This window comes from Euprymna scolopes, chromosome 28 (assembly GCF_053919585.1).
Source record: "Euprymna scolopes isolate OS-2025 chromosome 28, ASM5391958v1, whole genome shotgun sequence".
Taxonomy (NCBI): Eukaryota; Metazoa; Mollusca; class Cephalopoda; order Sepiida; family Sepiolidae; genus Euprymna; species Euprymna scolopes.
The window spans coordinates 90,050,362-90,074,929 of NC_136509.1; the positions used below are offsets into that span (position 1 = coordinate 90,050,362).

The 24,568-nt window shown below is 33.2% G+C and overlaps 1 protein-coding gene across 1 annotated transcript in view; it reads left to right on the forward strand.

Moving 5' to 3' along the window:
* Positions 1 to 24,568, forward strand: part of LOC145249716 (MAU2 chromatid cohesion factor homolog) — an 80,617-nt gene that overhangs the window by 26,889 nt on the left and 29,160 nt on the right. The window contains exons 3-10 of the mRNA XM_080111594.1: positions 2,489 to 2,554; positions 3,588 to 3,683; positions 6,086 to 6,208; positions 6,997 to 7,152; positions 9,192 to 9,267; positions 15,438 to 15,511; positions 20,050 to 20,140; positions 23,431 to 23,534. Coding sequence (XP_079967720.1) covers positions 2,489 to 2,554; positions 3,588 to 3,683; positions 6,086 to 6,208; positions 6,997 to 7,152; positions 9,192 to 9,267; positions 15,438 to 15,511; positions 20,050 to 20,140; positions 23,431 to 23,534 — 786 coding nt within the window. The remainder of the gene's footprint in view (positions 1 to 2,488; positions 2,555 to 3,587; positions 3,684 to 6,085; positions 6,209 to 6,996; positions 7,153 to 9,191; positions 9,268 to 15,437; positions 15,512 to 20,049; positions 20,141 to 23,430; positions 23,535 to 24,568) is intronic.

Here is a 24,568-nt window from a genome sequence, read left to right on the forward strand (position 1 = left end):
TGGAACTCTCTTCCGATTGCCTGCTTTACAGACTATTATCCTCATCTTTTTCTTAGTTGTTTCACGACGTTTCGGCCAACTATTCCTCTGGTTTTCGTCAGGTGGTAACCGTGACGAATAGGAACTCTGAATCTCCTGACTGCAATTACTGCCTTTGGTAGTTGTTGTCGTCTCACCAAAACGTGTAAGCCTCTGGCCAGCTTTGGGTAGGATTCAAACCGCTATCTCCAGACAATGCTCACCTGGAACCATAGAGATTCAACGTTTCTATCAACTGCGCCACGGGCCCCAAAGGACGATCAAGGTTTAATTTTTTAGTCTTATAAATTCATGTTTATTTATTATCTGATCTTCCATAGTTGGGTCCATACTGAATGGTATATATTATTTTAATTGGAATTCATTGAGATGAGTATTATTTATTAATTTTTATTTATTGCGGGCTATTATCTTCATCTTTTTCTTAGTTGTTTCATGACGTTTCGGACAACTATTCCTCTGGCCTACTAAGATAATAGTCCACAATAAATAAAAATTAATAGATTTTTTTTTATTTGCGATAGTTATCGGATGAATTTCTGTACAAAACATATCTAAGAAGATTGCTAGACATAAATTAGCTCTGTGCGATATTTTCTAAAAATAGGCTCAGCCATTTCGGAACCTATAAGGAAGAAACTTAAAGTGACTTTTCTATAATAGTAGAGATTTTTTTTTTTTTTTTTTTTTTTTTTTTTTTTCAAATCAAGATAAATATTTAGATTTCTTTTTTTTAATAAGCCAATGATAGCAAGCAAATGTTTTCTTTATGATTTTTTGTTTTATTAAGATTAAGGTGCTCCTCATTTTGTCACCTTATGGCATTTTCTGTAAACTGCATAGACAATTCCGATGATAGAATGGTCCTAATATTGCATAAGTATCCAAAGAACTATTCCAAGATCAAATCATTTTTCTTGGTTAAAATTTTATGACGTTTACAAGTATAAATGACATATCTACCCCAGACAGATTGTAAACAATGAAAATATTTTGTCTTTATTCTATTTTATTTATAACTAGAAAATTTTATAGAAATAAATAACAAAATAAAAAAAGAAAAAAATTTGCAATATGATTTCCAGGGTTAGGAAAAGGAGTACCCGGATCCTCATTCATTCCCAAATAATGTTAGGAGTTCCTGCTTGTATGTCATTATTAGGGCTGTGACAACAGCATATTCTTTTCATTGTTTTGACTCTTGAGTATATATCCGTTAATATCTAATATATTTTTTATATAGACGGATGTGGTTCTCGGTTGATTAAGTGTGTCTAACTGTGTCGGATATATACTCGAGAGTCAAAATAATGAAAAGAATATTCTGTTGTCACAGCCCCAGTCATCATCGCCATCACTTTTTTGTTTTGTTCTAGCTGGGGATGGGGGTATCTTATTGACTGCCAGACATTCACCTGCTATCTAATACATTTCAACCGGGAGATCTTTGTAAAATTCTAACCGTCTCTTTAAGTGCAATTGTCTATATCTCTCTTGAACTTGGTTCACTAGGTATATTTGCCAAGTAGTTTTTATTTTATTTTTCATGAGACTGGTTGCTCCTATAATTACTGAAATGGTGAAGATCTTCCTAAGATTCCAGTTTCTTTTCATGCTGTGCATAAGACTTTAAGCCAGACATTCCCCAATTTGAGATGCACACATCCTGTTAGAATTTGAATATACATTATTTTTTGGTAATTGTGTGAGTGGTTGATTTTAACAGTGCACTATTGTTGTTGCTCTCAGCTCTTCAGCGTGATGTCACGTTTCGACACCAACCTTTATTCCATTTATCAACTATGCTCTCCCGAATGCACGTTCCTCTCATGTCATGTGATCAATTCTACATCTCTTCATGTCCTCTTTCAAACAGTCTTCATTCTGCTTCTTCTGTCTTACAACCCTCCGAGTTTTCACTATTAGTTCAGAATAAAATATTTTCCGAGGACAGAACTTGTTGCTCATCCTGACAAGCCTATCTCAAATGATTTTTAACAACATCTTTATTCTAGAGAAACCAAACCAGGATATACGGCATAATTACACTGACACATCAGTTCTTGTTGGATCACCAAAGTTAAGCAGCTTTAAGCTTGGTCAGTACAGATGGGTGACCATTTAGGAACAGCAGGCACTGTATGTAGGAGGACGTCAACGTTTCCTTGCAAGAGCTGCAAAAACCCTACGTCATTATCTCCCCCTAATGGGGATATACATGCAATTGGAGACTACTTGTGAATTTCATACTCTCATGAAACTTCCTCCTTTGGAGGAAGCCAGTTCAACTCAAACCAGATTTTTCCAGGACACTGTTCATATATATGGATGCAAAATTGACTGTCGATATATTTAAATTAGTTTATGTGTCGCCATTTATGTTTTTTTTTTTTTTTTTTTTTTTTTTTTTTAATCTTTATTTGGCCACATTTCCTCCTTAACTGTTCAGTTGGCTTCAGTAGACGATGTCCGGTTTGAAGCGGCGAGTGTGTTGGCTCAGGTATTTGAGAAACAGGTAAGTTCTGATTTTTATTTTAGTTTTGAGAAACTGTTCTGTAAAACGACTTGTTCTCATCCATAGTTTTTTTTTTTTATAAACAAGTTGCCAGTCACCAAGGCACAAAAGCCACTCAACGATACGTATTAGAGGAATAGATTTTCAGTTGAATGATGAAGAATATTATGAGAGGATTAAAAATTTCTGTATGCCACTCACTCTAAACAGTAACCAACCCAGTAAGCACCAATTCTCTCTCTTTTGTCAGGAATATTGTTTGTTATATATATTATATATTTACTAGTGTAATGTGTCGAAACAGGGTGGTATCTGGTGTTGTTTGAATTTTTTAAGTAAACCTCATCTTCAGAAAAAAAAAAAGAAATATATATATATATATATAACCATTCGATTGGGGTGTGTTTTTTTTACCTTAAGATGGTAGAAGATGCACCTTAATCAAGTCTTTATACATATGTTTATTCTGAAGATAATGTTTAAGTTGTATTTATCTAATATATAAAGAAAAGTTAACCATATTATTAAAGTCAGACCTAAATAACATCCAATCTGATAAATTGATATTTAATTCTTTCTAGCCAATGATTTATGAAAATTGTTTAGTTTATTCCGTACATAAAAAAGAATTCCAATACATTTCATCAATTACATATTTTATCTGCCCTGTTATTTTTTTCAATAAGAGAAATTTCCATAATTTTCATTGCTCAATCACATACAAGGTGGTGCATAAGTCAGTGTGTGACGCAGAAATAAATTTGCCATTTTAAAATAAAATATTGTTTTTGTATACAAGTGTACTTCATTAATTCTTTTTTTTTTTTTTATTGCATAGTTTAAAGATTTGACTTTTATTTCTATTTATTTATGTATGAAAAGTGATGTTATGTAAATCAAAATAAATTTATTGAAAAAAAAATTTAATTTTAACATGATAATGTGAATTTATGCGCCACCTTCTATATTCATCAATCGATAAAATTATTAATTTAATACATGCATTTGTTTTTTGTTCTGTTTTGTTTATCAGCTTGAAGTGAATCTTGCAAAACCAATTCTAAGAAGAGCAATTGAAATTTCACAACAAGCTCCCTACTGGCATTGTCGATTACTTTTCCATTTAGCTGTAAGTACAATTTTTTTATTTGCTTATATTAAATGCTTGTATTTCGCATTTTTTTTTATTCATTTTTTTTTTTTTTTTTTTCTTTTTAACTTTCAGTTGCTGTGTATAATTTTGGTACTTGTCCAGAATTCCTCCTGTATATTTAAACAAAAAAAAAAAAAGGAAAAAGAAAACATCTGCATATGACACATACTTGTGACAAAATGAAAATAGCATATTCTAAAAATCACGTAAATTGATCAAGTAGTTTTGATTTTATAATGAAAATCATTTTTAAGCGATTAATGGGAATTCATAGGCATTACAAAATAGATTTTTGAAATTTGAATTATTATTGAGTTATCTCTTTGTTTTCGGGGGATTTTTTTTGTTATGTGTCAAAATGGTAGGCATCACAGTTGCTCCTTTTACTCATAAAATTTGATTTTCTTGTTCAAAAATAAAACTACTTGATCAGTCTACATGATTTTTTTGGAATATATTTTCGTTTCATCATGGGTACATACATCATATAGATTTTTCTTTTATTTTCTTTAAAAAAATTTTTTTAATATGGGTAATTCTGGACAAGAACAAGAATTTTTATTATTTTTCAATTAAAAAAAAAAAAAAAGTATGTCACATGTTCATTTTACCAGGCTGCGTTTCTCCTTCCTCTGACTGCATGCCAGTCACATTCTTGTTCTCGCTATTTACATGTCTATTTTCTTCGACAACGACTTTTCTTCTCCTCAGCAAGTGCTGTCCTTTTTCTCTTTTTCTTTCTTTTCCCCCTTTTTTTTTTCTTGCACACACTTTCTAATTTGCATATGTGCATTTTTCAGCTATTGCTGCTGCTAATCTCTTCACAAGCCACCATCCTTTGCTGCTGTTGATACTTTCCCACGCTTTCATATGCGTTATGTTACAAATACTGTGGCTGGTGTACTTTATTCCGTGATGTCCGCAGGTCATGTGACTTAGTGAAATGGCATTCTATTTTCGTTGGTCATGGGTTAGCACTGGACTTCTTTCACCATTACCTAATCTATATGTATATGCTGGAAAGATGGTGGGATCCTTCTACCGCTCCAGAAGATATCTCACTACTGATGCAATTCTCTATCTATATAAAAGCCAAGTACGTCCAAGGATGGAATACTGCTGCCATATCTGGGCAGGAGCTGCTAAAAACAGTCTATCCTGCCTTGACAGAGTACAAAATAGACTTCGTGGCTTAGTGGGGGGATGCCCTTTTCTCTTCCCTGCAACCTCTCTCCCACAGAACAGACGTTGCAAGCCTATCCTTGTTTTATCGTTATTTCCATGGCAGGTGCTCGTCTGAACTCCAATCTCTGACCCCTTCCCCCTCGCCAATCTTTCACGAAAAACACCCGTCTAGCTGAATCCACTGTGAAAAATTTTCCCCACTCTTTATCTGTGCCTAAATTAAAACGTAGATTCCATGAACAAAGCTTCTTTCTTAGAACTGCACGCCTGTGGAACTCTGTTCCGTCTGCCTGCTTCCCACCTGACTACAACCTAGATGTCTTCAAGTCCAACGTAAACAAATTCTTAATGAACCGCCCCTTTAAGTAAACACTTCAATAAATCTCCACACTAACGTACTGTACTTGCAATAATCCTTATCCCAGAGTGGTTCAGAGCCTTGATAAGTGGTGACCACCGTGTAAAAAAAAAAAATATAAAAGGCAAAGTGGTGCACGCGTTTTTGTATGTCCAAGAAGGGGGGGGGGGTTCTCTCGAGAGAGGGTTACTATTTTTTACAACTTTTTACATATAGATCATATCTTTTTACATATAGATCATAATATCTACGATTTGCAAACGCACGTTGTGTCTACATTTATTTTGATTGACTTTTATAAAATTCACACTATTCTTTCCTCTCGCGTGTTTTTTTGTGTAAAAGCGAAACTAATCGAAAGCGAAGGCGGCTTCCTGGCCTTTTGTGTCGGGACGTCTAACAAGCTTTGATCAATGTTGGGGAAACCCCTCATATCAGACAATACAATTGCTATTCATTTGTACACTCCCTTTTTGTGTGGAGTTGGTTTTCCCCAACATCGTGGAGAAACAAATAAATGAAAGGGCAGAAAGCCGAACTGGCCTTCAGCCAACGTTCATTTCTGCATCTGCTAGCAAGTCAACTTTTTGATTGACTTCATTAAATTTGAATGCTTTTCACTTCCTATGGCCTCGTAGCGTAGCGATAAGATGTCACGTTTTCTTTTACTTTCTTTTCCGCCTTCGCGTCGCGGGTTCAAGCCTGTCTTTTTTTTTTTTTTTTTTTTTTTTTACATCCCCAAACACCCGGGTACCCACGCTGGTAAATGTATAAAACAATAACATGCTTACAAGATTTTTATTTTATTTATTTATTTTTTTTTTTGTTTCCACAGCAAATCCATGCATCCGAGAGAGAGTATGCATCTGCCTGTCAACTTTTGGGGGTCGGATCAGACTTTGCCCTTACAGCTCGCTCAGATTACCTCCGTCTTCTTTTCCTTCTCAGTAAAGGAATGGTGAGTCTGATCTTTAAAACAAACTTTCCCCTGTCCTAGGGATGGCATCTGGTAGTGAGGCTCCAACTGGGGAGTCACCTCTAAATTGCCATTATCCCCCGATCCACCCTGACCCAATTACTCTCTGGTCCATTCTTACCTGAAGTTGTCAGAACCCCCCCTTTAATGGGTAAGTAAAATCTGTCCTGGCCGTCTCATAAAACTACAGTCAGTGGTATACACATGAATTTACATCTAATGTATAAAGTTATTGTCTTGAATTTTCAAAGTCAGATCTAAGTAGCAATTTAAGTCTGACTTTGAAAATTTATCAATTTTTGATTTTTGACTAGCCAATTGACCTACATCTTCTATCAGGGTTTTTTTTTTTGTCACAAATAAATTTATTTCATTTATCTTTCTTTGACAAAATAGCTATTCCGGCTAGGAAAATTGTCATAATAAAACCAAGTTTCAATAGTGATTTAAAACAAAAAAAAAAAAAAAAAACTAATGATTTCTTTTAAGTATCATTTTTTTTTTTTTTTTTTTTTTTTTTTTTAGCTAATTAGCCTAACACTTGATTTCTAGAATTCCAAAATCTCTGATTCCTTATTTCAAAATCTTCCAATAGTCAAACTATATGATTCTTTGGGGATAAAAAAATTCCAACTTCTATCATTTTCAAGAAGTCAGACTCCAATTCATTTCAAAATATCCTCATCTGATTCTTCAGCCCAGCTTGGAGCTAGAGTTGACTCTGTCTTTTATTTTTATTTTTTTTTAACTGTTTCTTTATTTTCTTCTAGTTATTATTGGTTGACAAGAAAGTGTCAGAAGTGAAAGAAGTTTTGTCCTTATCCGGTGCGCTGATCGAGCACTACAAAGGTTCTCCAACGCAAAAAGAATCCCTGAATGTTTTCTTTTTAGTTCTTCAAGTCTGTCATTATTTAATGGCCGGACAAGTGAGTATATATATCAACTCTCTCTTCCCCAGCGTCCCAATACTGCCTCTGTGTACACATGTGCGTGCGTGCGCGCACACACGCACACACACACACACACACACATTCCATGATTGTTTACTTAGTGTCTCTATATACTTCTGTAAAATTTCTCGCCTAAGTATTTGTTTTTAAATAAACAGTTTAACTTTTTCAAACTTATTTATAAACTAGCATGGGTGCCCAGCGTTGCCTGGGTGTTTGGAGGTGTGTGTTGAGCAAAAAAAAAAAAAACGTGGGAATAGGAAGGCAGGCTCGAACTTGCCAAACCGGAAGTGACGTAGGTTTAAATTAATGCTAGACAATCGAAAAGAGGGGATGACTTTACAAAATATTGGCGAAAAAAGCGACCCCCACCCTGTAGAAAAGTGCCCAGTTGAGGGTGAATAAATTAATGTTTTTAGCCAATTTTTTGGTATTTGTCGTCTGAAGGGTCGAGCTTCAAAACGATACTGATCTTGTGAAAATCTGTTGCTTCTTTTGAAAGTTTTAGGCAGACATGCAAACATACATACATAGATTTATATACTTGTAGCTCAAATTTTCGACCCAAACCAATTAAAAAGCTTGTCCTATCTCTGAATATCCTTTATGTAAAATTTCAAATGTTTAGACCAGAAATTATCTTTAATAATTTGGTAGAGATGGTCAAATTTTTTTAACTTTAACTCCTATTATGACCCCTTAACGTTTATTGTTTTGGACTCAAATCAAGTTAAGTTAGATCCATGTCCAAGGAACCTATATCTAAAATTTCTAGTGTTTATACCCCAAATTGTCGGAGGAGTTTGGTAGAGTTCTCAAAGGTCAAATCGTTGAACTTTGACCAGCCAAATTTTTGGCCGAAAACCGATTACAAAGATTTTTCCAAATCTCACTACCCTGTATATTAAATTTCGAGTCTCTAGACTGAAAGTTGACAGAGTTATTGTGTAGGGAAATACTCACAGACAGACACTTTCACTTTTCTAGATATAGATTACAATCTGCCTTCATGGCGACATAAGTAAAGAAAACAATGTAACTTTTCCTTTTTTAAATAATTTTTCTTGCCAAAAACTTATTAAAAAATACATAAATAAAATGGATGTCTTTTTTAAGAGTTCATTTTGAAATGGTTAAAACCCTAGTGACAATGAGACTCTGCAATGAGGAAAAAATCCAAGTAGTTTAGATAGTTTAGTTATGCAGTTTGCATAGCTAAGCTAAAAAGAAACAAATTAAAATTTGAAGGAAATTAGGAATTTAGATCCAGAGTAGCTGATTTTAATTATTTCAAATTGAAGATTGTTTGCAATTGCTTGATGTAAATTAGTGATCATATAATTGAAATGTTTGCCTTTTTTATTTGTTTGATGAATATAACATTTTTTGCTATCATTTTTGCCATGACAGATTCTAGTACAAGATTTTTTGCACTTCCTTTAAGGTACTTGTTTAGTTTAATCAAGATATTAAAAAATGAAAATGTTGAAAAAAAATATATATATATATATTATACGTACACGTTATGGAATTAAGGTCTCATAGAAAAATCTTAATTTGATCAAGTACGTTTTTTTTTTTTTTTTTTTTTTTTACAGAGGAAAATCAAATGTTAATGAGATTGATTGTATTTTAGCCGTCTTGCCTATTTCAGAGGCGCCAAGGGAGATAACTCCATCACAGCTTAAAGTTTGTCAAAATTTGATAAAATTATTTGGAGACGTGGGCAGAAAAAATACTTAGATAAATATTTTAGTTTTTTTTTTTTTTCACTTATTTTACAGAGTTTCTCTGCCCTTTTTTTAATCCCTTTTTCATTTTGTCCTTTGTTAATCCCTTTTTTGTTTAAAGGCACCCCCCTTCCTCGTCCGCGAAATAGGCAAGCTGGCCGGGATACGATCGATCTCATTAAAAATTTGACTTGCACCAATCTTTTTATACATTTTATGAATTAAATAAATTATTCCCAGATGTTGGAGAAAATTCTGAAAATGTAATTTTCTTCATTTCTGCAGGTGAAAAGTGTCAAGCCTTGTTTAAAACAGTTACAGCAAAGCATCCAAACAGTTACACAATTACATTCAGATGATGGCAAGTGAAACCTTTTTCTTTCTTTTTCTTGTCACGTGTGTGTAAACTAAACACATTTTGAATAGCTGCCATGTCTTTAGAAAAAAACAGTTATAGTCAAGATTGTCTGCTCTTTTTTTGACTTCCTGTTTTTTGTTTTTTTTGCTGTCCATTTGGCTGAATAATTATACATGGTCAAGAAGACTAGAAAGCCATTTTTAACATAGATAGGGAAAAGGGGAAGGGACTTTAACATTATTTGATAGGAAGATAATCATTAATCAGAAGGGGCCCTATTTTGCTTGTTACTGCTGTCCCAGTTGCAGTGTAGAAACTGAAAGTCGAAGGACAGACAATCTTGCCTAAAAAAAATTTTTAAAATAAAATAAATAAAAACAAAGAAAATAAATGATTAAAAGAAAAAAATGAAATATCTTGGAACTCTGAAAGTACTATATCATCAAAAAATTAAAAATAAAAAAAAATAAAAAATTCATTGATTGCCTTCCTAAGGGACTATATCTTGCTTGTCATCCTCTTCTCATCTCCAGAGTAGAGACTGGAAATGAAAAAGCAGCAAACAAATTTGACGATAACCAAAGATCACATCATCTATGTCATCACCAGAAAAATTCACAATTCTTTCTGTAGTTCAACCATTTTTAGTACAAATAAGCTTCAGTCTTTGGCTGACTTGTACATCCAGATTTAATCATAAATTTTCAACAGTCTGCTTTATCATCTTTCAATGATATGGGAGAGTGCAGCAATTCGATTATCATCTTCTTAGTAGTAGATCGCAAAGATAATGCCTATCAAAACAATTCCTAAACTGAAGAAACCCATCATGGTCAAAATCCTGGCAATGCCAAGAGAAGGGTGCGGCAGTTATTGACAAAATTACCCATCATATCCAGGTGTATGATATCAGATACTGTAATCCCACACCTAGATTTTAAAACAAAATCAGAAAGTACATGTCAACCAAAAGCAAGACTTGTGGTACCTTTTTCAAATAAACAAATTAAATTCCATAATGCCTATCATCAAAGAATGGGAGCCGGGATGCAAAGATTGAGAGAGAGTGTGTGTGTGTGTGTGTGTGTGTGTGAGAATATGAATCGATCATACTCACTCAACTCATACATAACTCTTGAAGGGAGAAGAACATACATATCATACCAATTACCCTTCATCGTTGAACACATACTCATTGCTTGTAGAGATTGCCAACAAACCAGATAAAAATACTAAATTGTTTTCTCAAACAATTACCTATCTGATGATTGCCAACCACAATGTTTCTTAACTTGAATTGTTTGTCAAGGTAATTATTAGTGATGGGACGATTCCTATACAATTATCCCAATTTCAATACAATTACCGATTCCGATTCTTTATAAATCTCTAATCATTTAACTATAAGATTGTTATTTTCCCCGATTTTTGTAAAAACAAACGTTAAATATGCAGATATTTTTCTAAACGTCAAAATACATTTGTGGAGGATGATCTATCGATTTTAGCTTTACTGGTATTTTAAAATCAATAAATATTTATTATTTTTATCATTATTATAAGCAATGGAAGATTTTACTTTAAACAAAATCAAATAAAAAAAAAAAAAAAGACAAAAGAATCGTTTTGGCATCGGAATATAGGCACCAACTTTTCTGATTCCAATACCCCCAAAATCTTTTGATTTTTCCGATTCCGATTAATTGTTCCCACATTAGTTCCAAGACCTGCTGCTGTATTTGATATTCAACATTCAACTTTTCACACATGGTCCAGTAAAAACGCATGTTAAATATGCAGATATTTTCCTAAATGTCAAAATACATTTGTGGAGGATGATCTATCGATTTTAGCTTCACTGATATTTTAAAATCAATAAATGTTTATTATTTTATCATTATTACCAACAATGGAAGATTTTACTTTAAACAAAATCCCCAAAAAAAAAAAAAAAACGACAATGAAAGGAATCGTTTTGGCATCGGAAAATAGGCATCAATTTTTCTGATTCCGATTAATCGTCCCAACACTAGTAATTATGCTGCGATATTTGAATTGCACAATGAAGGGCCACATACTAGCTTAGTATTTAATGCAAAAATGAGCACCAATTTAATGACATTCAACGATCAATTTGGCATAGAGCACTAATTCTAAGTCAACAGGCTATAACGTTTAACAAGCAAAAAAAAATGTCCAGTTTATTTCTACCATGCTCTCATCCTGTCAGCAATGATTGAGTAGAGGTGTTAATATATTTGTCATTCTTAGTTATCATCTGTAGTGAGGATTGAACCTACGACCTTTAACATCTAGAAGGATGTCACTTAGACCTGTTACAGTTTACCTCTGTCGATTAAATAAAGGGTTCAGTGGAGGAAGGAGTTTGTATTAGCAAGAATACAATTCAATCATACTAACTCAATTCTTCATAATTCTTGGAGAGACAAGGACATCCAACATATATACCATGCCAACCACCCTTTACAGTTGAACACATACTCATTGCCTGTAGAGATTGCCTAACAATCCAGGCAAAAATACAACCAAATAGTATTCCAAAATAGTCACCTATCTGGTAGTGACCAAGCTCAACATTGCTTAACTTGAATTGTTTTGTCAAAGTAATTATGCTGTGATATTTGTATTTGAATTGCAAAACAAAGGGTCACATGCTCATTACCTGTAAAGATCTCCAACACATGTGACACATATACGACCAAACAGACAAATATGAAAAATCTTTTTACCAAAAAAAAAAAAAACCCCTTTTTCCCCATCTCCCAAATCTTCCAACCAGTATGCATTAAAAAAACATTTGATCCAATACTATTGCAAATAATCTCCATATATGAATCTATGATGAATAACCTTTCATCTCATTAAATAACCTTACAGACTCATTGCCTGCAAGAATCGCCAACAAACCAGGCAAAATTTCTACCAAATAAACAATATGGAGGATCTGTTTACCAAAATTCATGTAGAGAATATGAATTCATCAAAACTTTGATTACAATACATAAAGAGAAGTTTTGTCAAGTTAAAAAAGAAAATTAGGTACTTGTACAGTTTAATCAAGACATTAAAAACATGAAAATAGGTTATATTGCACATATCCGTTATGGAACGAAATTCTGCGGAAAAAAAATTTCACTTCATTTAATTTCATCAAGTAGTTTTTTTTTTGTTTTTTTTTTTACAGCGAAAAAACAATTTATGATACGGAACAAAAGGTTTGATTTTTAGGAAGAAAAGCTAGAATTAAAGATGGGGAGGGAGTATCGGCGCTTTACATGGAGTTATCTCCCCATGGCGTGTTCAACAAATTTCGTAATGGCTGACTTCAACGCGCTCTCATAAGAACATGTTTTTCTGCTGTAAAAAAAAAAAAAAAAAAAAAAAAAAACTACTACTCGATCAAATTAAGTGAAATTTTTTTCGGAGATCTTCAGTCCAAAACAGATACGTACAATATAACCTTTTTTCGATATTTTCATTTTTTAATGTCTTGTACAAGTACCGAAAATTATATCTACATTTCAAAGTCGATCAGGATTCTCCGCAACCCATCCCTACCCACTACCACCAACAATAACAAAAAAAATGAAATTGTATTTTAGAATCAGAAACAGTAATTATATCGGAATCGGAAATAGAGAAAAGAATTGCTAAATGTATCAAAATTAGGAAAAATATTGGGAGATGGACTGTTATCTTTCAAAACTCTTGGCAGAGAAACGAACAGGAACCAATACTAAAAAGACAAAATATTTGAATGCATTTAAGCGGTACTGTTGTGGAGATAACCTTTTAAGGAAACCTGACATAAGTTGACAATAGAAAGCAGTTTCATATACGATGCAAGTGCAACAGTACTGCCCTGAATTTTAAAGAACGGACATAATTAAAAGCGTGCAGAAAAATATTCATTGCAGAGTTACTGCAACACAAAGAAAATCGAGATTACAGGTTTGTTGGTCGGGGTATTGTAAAGTTGTTGAGGGACACATAAGATGCTTCAAATCTATGGAAATCAACACGTTTAAACAAACCAAATTACATACTTGGCTCAAAGAAGGGGCACTACAAACAAGGGTCCATATAGGCCAGGCACGTATCTTAGTCAATTCCTTCTTGGGTTTGCCAGAAATGTTATACTTTTGCTCCAAACAAAGCCAAGTAACCTTGTTAGTTTTTAATTTTTTTTTTTTTTTTTTTTACTTACTAAACCTAGTGTTTTGTAGAATATAGAAATTTTGGTGCTTCTATATTATAACAAAAAAAAAATTGAATTTCAAGTGAAGTAAATGGTACCTACGTAATTGTCAGGTCTTAAATAGCAACATATATCAAAAAATTACAAACCACAATAATGTAGAAAAATAATCTAATTTATAAAACTCACTGTCTCCATATTTTCAAACTCTATCTCTTCCAAAACTAAAAGTCGCTGAGCGGCACTAGGCACCTCAAATGATTTTACTTTGTTACAGTAAAAAAAAAAAAAAAAAAAACGTTGTTGGAGCTTTAAGAGTTTCATTCTTTTGTATTTTTTAAGGTTAAAGACAAATATTTTAAAAACCTTACCATAACATTTACTTTTTAATTTAAAAAAAAATGTAGTTGTAAAAAAAAAAGTTGCGGCAAGTTTTTAAAAATGTTTACATACAATGGAAATATTATTGATTCGTTGGTTGGTTTTAGCGTCGTGAATTATGACATGAAAACAGAAACGATTCTCTTAATAGTTGTGTAAAGACTACATTTTTTATTATTAATGTTATCAACTTTGTTTACAATTAAAAGAATTCGTCATAGCTTTCTTTGTTTAATATTTCGATTTAATAAAACATATCATCAGAGCAAAATTATCCTAAATTATGAAATGAAAAAAATGAACGAATCTTTTAGTAAATGAGAATTGTCTCCCTCTGCACAATGACAAATTGTAAAACATCGCCATTTTATGGGTCTTTAGCCGGTTAAATTAGTTTTTAAGGGGTTAAAATTGAAAAAATCATTATACATTTTGTACATTAGTTTTAGTCTATTTTTAATAAGTTCATATTCGTGTCGCGTTGGTACAGTGGTAACGTCACCAGCTTTTGAATGCTACAGTTTCGGTTTCGATTCTAGCTGATGGTACCTTATTACGTTTTTGTTTTTACTTTTGAAATCACGGCTTTATAATTATAATAATATATACAGAAATCGAGACAAATTAAAATATATTTAAGCGTATTTTACGACTGGGCAATGAAAAAAGAAATTTGTTCAAGAAAGCAAAGTATATTACACTTATTAAAAACTAGCGGCGGGGGGGGGGGGTACCCGGCGTTGCCCGGGTGTTTGGAGGTGGGGGGGGGGTGAACCAAACCAACCTTGGCCGGGTGTTTGGAGGTGTAAAGGAAAAAAAAAGTTTTAGTAGAAAGGTAGGCTTGAACCCCAAACCTTTGACGCGGAGATGGAAAGGAAATGAAAAAAAAAAAGCCTGCGACCTAACCATCTCGACCACGGGAATAGATGAATTGATAAATGTGTTAAGTTGACGTTTATAAAGCGAAGTAACAGGTGCGAGAACGTCAAGTCGCGTGATGTTTGACCTAGTTTTGCGCTGGAAGCCAGTTTTTGTTTTCCCCGCTACGTGGCGATCAAAAAATATCTTGAAATAGCTTGTAAAAGTTGGATAAATTAAAGATAGCTGCGACCAGAGTTCCTTAGTCGTAGATATTATTATTTAGACAGCATATAAAAAGTTTTAAGAAGGAATGAGCTGACCGAAATGTCCAGCGAAAAAAAGCCTTTTACAAACATACACAAAAAGCTAACACACATACATACATACACACATACACACATTTTCGCTTATATATATATATATATATATATATATATATAAAAGGTAAGTTGACAGGGGAGATAATTAAGTTCTATTGCTTACGTCATGTGACGAACGTAATTCAATATGTCGGACAAAATTTATTCTCAATATAAACTTTATCAAAAACAGTTAATCATTAATAATTATTTTTATGTTATCGTATTTACTTGAAATTCAATGTTTTGTTTTTTTTTTGTTATAAAATCGAAGTACCGAAATTTCTCTTAATTTGACTTTTTCATAATTGCACCAAAATTTAACCAATTTTCTCTGCATTTCTTCTGTTCAGAACCTCTTTCAAGTAACCAGATTGACCAGTTTCAGTGGTTGCCAAAAGAACACATGTGTGTCTTAGTCTATCTGGTAAGTAGAACATTCGTCATGATAGAACATTTCTTGAGTCAAATCTTTTAAATTATAAGCAAGGTTTAATTCCAGAAGAGTTTCCAATGGGTAGCTGGTCTGTACGCGTCCTGGAGATGGAAAAGTTTTTGGTGGGTAGCTGATCTGTATAAGTTTTAAACTTTACAATTTGAAAACAAAGAGCAAAGCTCTTTCTCATGTGGATCCGAAAAATTATGTGCAGGAATTCTAAAAGATCCAATATTTTTATGGAGCGATTCCAGTTTCTGATTGGTTGCTAGCAGAACATGACTCCATTTGATTGGTCAATTCCTATCGCCCATGTCTATAAGTAGAACCTTCCAATTTTTTTTAATCATACCCCATTCATTATATCAAATATTTTGTAGCAAAATCAAACAATGATTGGAGTTTTGTTAGGGACTGAGAAATGTTTTTTTTTCTCAAGACACATTTTAGATAGGATACTGCAACTACATGGTATAGTGGAGATACATTCCTAATGTGATTGAATGCTTGCTAAAGTTCATTACAAGCACTACACAGAAAAATCTAATAGTCCTCAAATGATCATGCGTCATATTGCTTATGATTATGTGTCCTACATTATTGTCTGCATTAAGGACGCCATGTTGCATAAAACTAAAAATCACTGCTTGTTTTTTATTTATTTTTTTTTTTTTATGAAAGAAAAATGTGAATTTGTATAGCATTTCCAGAACTGGGCCTGGTTAGTACCAGATGGGTGACCATTTGGGAATTTTAGGCGCTGTATATGTTCTCCGCTTATCTTGGCATTTGTTTCCAGTTGTCCTATCCATACACTTCACTTGCCACTGGTATTTAACAATGTCGACTCAGGAGAGGTGTGGTTGGAGATTGCGCTCCTCCTGCCACAAAAACTTCATGCACAGGCACCCCTTTCGTGGGTATCCATGGTCTGTCAAAGACCAAAGGAGCCCCTTCCAGAATTATCTTTCAGCAATATGTTTTAACACTTATTCACCCCCAAACAAGACATGTTGCCACTTGAACGCAAGGGGTTACTATTTGGGACCACATCTACAGGAACATTATGTAAGGTGTTGAGAAGCGAGATGTTTATTCACATTACATTTAAACTACAGCATGTTACTATAGAGAAGGAATTCCAAAATCGAGCAGCCTAAGGAAGAAACTATTAAAGTATAAGGTAATCTGGTATCAACAGATTATCCAGGGGAGGGGATATTTATATCAAGGTGGTACAAGTGCTACGTGTTCATCAGAACACATTCCACTGGAAAACGGACACAAGAATGAAACCTGGTTGTGTGAGACTCATTAGATTGGAGACTATTTTTCAATCCTGTCTAAACGGAGAAAACTAGTAACAGATGTACTTAGATGTAAGGAGTTCTTATTTGGGGCCTATCTGAAGAGATGAGCGAGATGTTTGTTTACATTTAAACTTCTGCATTTTAGTACAGTCAGGAAAGCAAGAAATAGGAAGAGAATTCCAAAATCTAGCAGTTCATGGGAAGAAGCTACTAGGTTTGATTACAAATGAAGACTCGAAACACACAAATGGATTTTATCTTATTTACATTCATTGCTGATGTACATCGACAATATCTTAATCTCACATTCATTTCTTTACATACCATGGGTGCCGTGCAGGGCCACACTGGGAAGCAAAGCACAGGACGCCGTCATGACTCCGTACCAATCTTTGCTTTCCTGTTTTTCAAATGGTTCATCATATTTATGAAAAGTAATTTTGCTTTACACATTCTTTCTCTAAGCCACTAAGGACAAATGTCTATTTTTCAATTTAACTCCTAACATGTCAAAACTAATGTAGCTTTGAATGTCAAAAGGGCACCGAGAACTGCATTTCCATGTTAACCTGTATTTTCTTAGTAATGACAACCACACTCACCGATATCATTTCTTATTATCTATCACCTGAATATTATTAGTATTACTATTATTACAAATAGTAAGATTAGTAATAGGATTATTATTATTAGTAGTAGTAGTAGTAGTAATAATATATTATTATTAGTAGTAGTAGTAATAGTATATTATTATTAGTAGTAGTAATAGTATATTATTATTAGTAGTATCTTATTAGTAGTAGTAGTAGTATATTATTAATACCAGGAATACTACCTGTCCATTTTATCCATAACAGTCGAAAAAAGCTAAAATGTGGAAAAAATCGCTAAATCAATGTATTGTACAAATGGTTTGAATTTGTTAAAAATCTGATAAATGCTGTATTTGAAGGATCTGCCCCATAGCTTCTTTAGAAGGGTACGTAGAGATTAGGGGGACCACTTCTGTTGTTTTTCCTGGTGAATTTTATATGATTTAAGAAAAACCTGTGGCCTTTCAAAAAATTACCAACGGTTTGTCCCCATTTTCGGGGGACTTTATTTTAGCAAATGATAAATGATTGAGGAAATAAAATATACCAATGATGAGCAGAAAGATCTTCATGTCTTTCCCTCTGAAAAGAGATATTTATATATACATCTTTTTAATTTTTTCTTTAATTTTTTTTTTTTCGTTATGGACAAGGAGAGAAAGCGATTGAAACGAAACTAATCAGGTTTCAAATCCATGTTATGCTCTTTGATCACCAATTTGCTTATTTGCTTGTACATAATAAAGAAAAATAAATAAAAAGATGTATATATAAATCTCTTTTCTGAGGGGAAGACACAAAAGTCTTTCTGCTTCTCTTTCATGTCCTGAAGAAGTCCCCACGAAAATGGGATCAAAACAAAAAAATAAGCGAAGTAATTACCCTGTTTAAATATTATTATGAAAAAATGTTAAAATTTAAAAAAAATAAAATAAATAAATAAAGCTACCATAAGGCAAACGAACGATGTTAAAATTTCTTAAAATCGGAAAAACAAAAAAAGAAAATGCGAATATGATGGAAAAAAAACCCCAGAAAAACGAACGTTAAAACTTCTTTGAAAAATCTGAAAAATAAAAACAAAAAAAAAAACATAGAACGTGAAAAATAGCTTGAATAACTCTGTTTCAATATTAAACTTTTAAAAATCGGGGGAAAAAAAAAAAAAAAAAAAAAACTCACACCACGATTCGAACTCACAACCTTTATATAAAGTGTGAAAAAAACCTGACACGGTATCCTTTCGGCCAGCAATGCAGAGTAGGTGAACACATTTGAATTTATTTAAAAGTAATAAAAACAGAATTGACACGTGGCTGCAATGAAAGTTAACTCTACTGCTTCTATTTGACCTCATTAATGAGGTCAAATAGAAGGAACAGACTTAACTTTTGCTGCGGGGCAGATTTTGGGTTTGTTTACTCAACTTTGACTGGTTTTTTCCCCAAGATGTTGAGGAGGGGGACACCAGTTCCCCATTGTCCAGATTGAATAGCAATTGTCTGATATAAGGAGTTTGGCCCCACATTGATCAAAGCTGATTGCTTCTGGATGTTTCGCGTGAACGCTGCCTTAGCTTTGAAATAGTTTTGGTTTTATACAAAAAAGCTGAACGAACACAAGACGGGCTGAAATAGCAAGAATTTTGTAAAAATCAACGTAAATAAATCTAGACGTGACGCGCGTTCGCAAATCGTAGATATTATTATCTAGGGTGTATATAAACAGTTCTAAGCGATAGTATCCCCCTTCTCCGGGATCGTCGGCGAAGAAAGCCTTTTCAAGACATACAAAAAATTCACGCGCGCATTTGCCTTTTATATATATAGAAGATGATTTAAATTTAATTAAAATAACATATATTTGAACTTCTGTGTACTTAAAAGTTCAGAACCACTTCCATTGTTTTGTCCAGAAAATTTGACATAAATGCAGTTTTTCTGTAGCTTCTCTTTTTTCTGTAAGGAAACACACACACACACATTAACATTTTTATAAAGAGACTAGTCGGGGGGGGGGCTTTGCGCGGTCATAAAATATGCTTAATTTGTCCAGATTTTGTATATATTATTATAGTCATGATTTCAAAAGTAAAAATAAAAAGTATCGGGGTGCCATCAGCTAGAATTGAAACCGAAAGCAAAACTGTAGCATTCAAAGCTGGTGACGTTACCACTGTACCAACGTGACATGTATATGAACTGATTAAAAATTAAAATAAACTAAGATGAATGTACAAAATGTATAACCCCTTTATTTTATATATACATATATACACACACACACACACATATATATATATATATATAACAGGGGTGGGGGCTTTGCTTTTACTGATTAAAAATAAACTAAGATGAATGTACAAAATGTATAACAAATTTTTCAATTTTGACACATTTTTGACCTCTTAAAAACTATTTTAATCAGCTAAAGACCCATAAAAGAATGGTCCATAAAAAAACCCAATCATGCGATTTTTAGTTTTGGAAGAGATAGTTTGAAAATATGGAAACAGACAGACAGACACATATAGCCTTTTATATTAGATTAGATTATTATTACATTCCCTGTTTCTCCACAGGAGTCTTTGCTTTTTTTTTTATTCATACGATTTTTCTCATTTCAGGTGACAGTGATGCATTCCATGCAGGCAGGTTATATGGACAAAGCACAAAAATACACAGACAAAGCTCTCATGCAAATAGAAAAATTAAAAAGTATGTCCATTTTTCTTCTTTTTTTTTTTTTTTTTTTTTTAATAAACTAGTGTACATATGTCGCATGTGTCCACTAGATCAATTGTTTTGGTCCATCAAAATAATTTCCAACGCTATCGATAATGTTTACCATGTATTTGTTTTTTATTTTTTTAATTCATTTTTTTAAAACCTGATGTTCTTTTCTCCTCCCTGCTATCTCTTTCTCACAGAAGAGACATTGTGAGCCCATCTCTGCTCCTTCGTTATTTTAAAAGCAGGTGCTCAACTGAACTTACTCTATGGTCTCCTCCCTAAAACATTCATAGCAAGCACTCGTCTAGCTACAACAACTGTCACCAATTTCCTTTATTCTCTATCTGTACCTGTGTCTAAAACTAAATGAAAATTCCATGAGCAAAGCTTCTTTTTTTTCCCAGAACTACTCGTCTGTGGAACACGATACTGCAGAGCTGATTCTCAGCTGACTGTAGCACGATCATTTTCAAATCCAATGTAAGCAAGTTATTGAGTTGTCCTCTTAAATAAATTAATTTCTACCCAATTTCCTCCACCATCGATCATCACGCTCTTGTCTCATCTGACGCACATTAACCTTTATCCTTGAATGGCCTCTAGGCCTTGATAAGCAGTTATTTTTATCATATAAAAAAAATGGTGTAAATCTATATAACGCCAAATTTATATTGTGTTAAGAACTCTAAAGATTTCAAGGTTTCAGTTTCTGATCATAACATCTGCTTTATTTGTTGGAAATTTATTATTTACTATCTATTAGTTACTAGCATGGGTACCTGGCATTGCCCGGGTGGGGAGAAGTGGTATAGTAAAGTTATTAAGCAATCAATCCCCCCAAAAAAACAATGTTTCGATCAAAATAGCAGCAAGTGCCCGTGCTAGCGCAAAAAAAAAAAAAAAAAAAATTGAATTAGCCGCAATAACCAGGCTCAAACCTGGGACGCGAAAGAGGAAAAGGAGGTGAAAAGACCTATCGCATTAGCTGTCTTGCTCACGGCGCACTTATGGCATTATGGGCCTTCGAAATAACGTCTTTTAAATGTATGTTGAGATCACTAAGCGTGAATGACTTCCAAAAATGTTGACGCAAAAACTGACACCCCCTTGAAAAAAAAAAAAAAAGGGCCAGTTGACAGTCAAAGAATTAATATTTTGGCCAATTTTTTTTGATATTTGTCATCTAAGAGATTGATCTTTCTAACGATACCAAGTTTGTCACAGTTCGATGCATCTGTCAAAAGTTTTTGGGAGACATACAAACACGTACACACACATAATTTGCTTTTTATATATTAGACTAACAGATATATCCGGCGTTACTTGGGTGTGGAGAGGTTTTATCATAAGGGTATTGAGCAATGCAGTCTTAAAAAAAAAAGATAGCAGTGAAAAAAAAAAAGAAAAAAAAAAAAAGAAAAAATTAGCCTCAGTAGCCAGGCTCAAACCTGGAATGCGAAAGAGGAAAAGGAGGTGAAAAAAGGGCCTTCAAAATAACGTCTTTTATACGTATGTCGAGATCACGAGGTGTGAATAACTTTGCAAAAATGTTGACGCAAAAACTGATCCCTTCTTGGAAAAAAATGGCCCAGTTGACGGTTAAAGAATTAATGTTTTTGGCCAATTTTTGGATATTTGTCGTCCTAGAGATGGATCTTTTTAACGATACCGATTTTGTCAGTGTTTGTTGCGTGTGTTGAAAGTTTTTGGGAAACATACAAACGCACACATATACAAGCACATTTTCGCTTTTATATATATATATATATAGATTAGAAGATAGGATGATTCCAATATTTTTCCTGATTCTATACTAAATTCCTGATTTTGATATAATTACAGATTTCAATTTCAATTCATTATAAATCTTTAAATATTTAACTATATAGTTATTTTTTCTTTAATTTCTGTAAAAACACATGTTAAATGTGCATATATTTTTTCAAACATGAAAACACTTTTGTGGGGAGTGATCTATAAATTTTTGCAGAACTGGTTGTTTAAAATCAATGAATATTTATTATTTCATTATTACTACCAGCAGTGGAAGATTTTGTTTTAAACAAAATAAATTAAAAAAAGATAATCGTTTTTGGCATCAGAAAATAGGCACAATTTTTCCGATTCCGATTAAGACTTAATACAATAATGTGTGAAAAGTCGCTCCCTATTAAGTGCTTATAATTTATTACTGAAATGTATTTTCCTTATCAGAAATTAATATGATAAAATGTGTATAGTGTGTGGTTTTATTTCAATTTCAATATGGATGTAAACATTTACTACCAGCTTCTCAATCCACTGGAGAACCGCATCAACTGATTTCACAAAGAATTATGGTATGAAAAACATTATTTCTTGTATTTGCTCTTCAAAGTTTTTCAAATAAACAGAATGATAGAATTGTGAGTTGTTTTTATTTTTTATTATTTGTGATACTATGACTTTTGAAACCTACCTCACCGTGTTGGAAAATGGTACCTGCGTGAAGCGAAAGATGGAAAGATACCTGTTCATGGCGAGAGAAGGAAAGATACCTGACCATGTGGGAAAATGGTACCTGCGCGAGGCGAGAGATCGATTGTCCATAAATCACATTGCTTAAAACAATTGATGAAAAGTCATAGTCTATATCAGTGGCCAATCGGAAATCTTGAATTAACACTTTGCAACTTTTATAGAAGCAAGTTTATACCAAATCTACAACTTTGGAAAAATTTGAAGCATGAATATGAGAAGTTTTGTCTCTTATCCTGCAAGAGTTCCTTGTGAAATCATTTGGTGTGACTTCCAAGAAGTTACTTTTTAATTCTACTGTATATTTGAGTTAACTACCCCCCCCCCTCTTTTTTTTCACTAAAACTATACATTACATTCATTTTCATTAATTATATGCATATGTGGAAATAAGAGCAAAAACCGAAAATTCTTTTATTCTTAATTGTTGATAAAATAACACAATGGCAATTTTTGTACTGATTTCTTCATACAAATACAGAATCTTTCTAATCAATGCAAATTAAAGTGCAATATATAAAATCAGTTACCTGGGTGACGAATGACTTAACTTTATTAATATATATTATGTATTAATATACAGTGTCTGATAATGTAACTGAAATCGCACAGGATGCTGGGTTGTTGCTTTGGATACCAAGATTCACCCTCATACACACAAGTTCCACCCACTGAAAAAAAAAAATGTAATTTTAAATTTATCTGTCAATTATGCTGACTTTTTTTCTTTTATTTTTTTCCGCCATCGCCTTATTCAGTGCTTGATGCACACCCTTTGCTGTCTTCATTCCAATTGATGCTGCTGGAACATATTATTATGTGTCGACTCATCATGGGCAGTAAATCTGCTGCCATTCAAGAAGTAAGTACACCCCCCCTCTCTCTTCATTTCCCTCTTTCTCACTCTCTCTTTTTTCACTCTCTCCTTCTTCCCTCTCTCAGGTCCTGGATATGACCTTAAACTATATCCAATGGTGAGGTCCCAGCTTGGGGGCTTTGGGGAGTGTGGAGCTACCCTTTAATTGCTGTTGCTCCTAGGTCCACTTTGACCCGGAGTGGTAGTACCTGTTAGGGTTCCAACTATGGGTTAAATAGAAACCGACTTGAAAAAACAAATATACTCTATTAAAAAAATTTTCTTCAAAATCACTGGATTTGGCATTAAATAACCCGAAAAGGATTGATATGCCATAAAACAAAACAAACAAACCAACCCTCCCCTCTCTCAAATATATATATATATATATATATACACTAGCATGGGTGCCCGGCGTTGCCCGCGTGTTTTGAGGTGTATGTTGAGCAAAAAAAAAAAAAAACAGTCAATTTTTTAAACTTTGACCCCTATTATGACCCCTTAAAATTTATTGTTTAGGGCTCAAATCAAGTTATTAAGTTAGATCCATGTCCAAGGAACCTATATCTAAAATTTCAAGTGTTTAGACCCAAAATTGTAGGAAGAGTTTGGTAAAGTTCTCAAAGGTCAAATTATTGAACTTTGACCCCTTAATCGCCAAATTTCTGTCCGAAAACCAATCACATCGATTTTCCCAAATCTCAGTACCCTGTATATCAAATTTCGAATCTGTAGACTTAAAAATGAGAGTTATTGCGTAGGGAAATGTACACACACACACACACACACACAGACATGTTCACTTATATATATATATATATATATATATATCTATAAAAGTGAACATGTCTGTGTGTGTGTGTGTGTGTACATATATATATATATATATATATATATATATATGTACACACACACACACACACACACACACACACACAGACATGTTCACTTTTATAGATATATATATATATATATATATATATATATATATATATAATTTAAAATGTTTATTTGCATAAACAAACTGACCATCAGTCAAG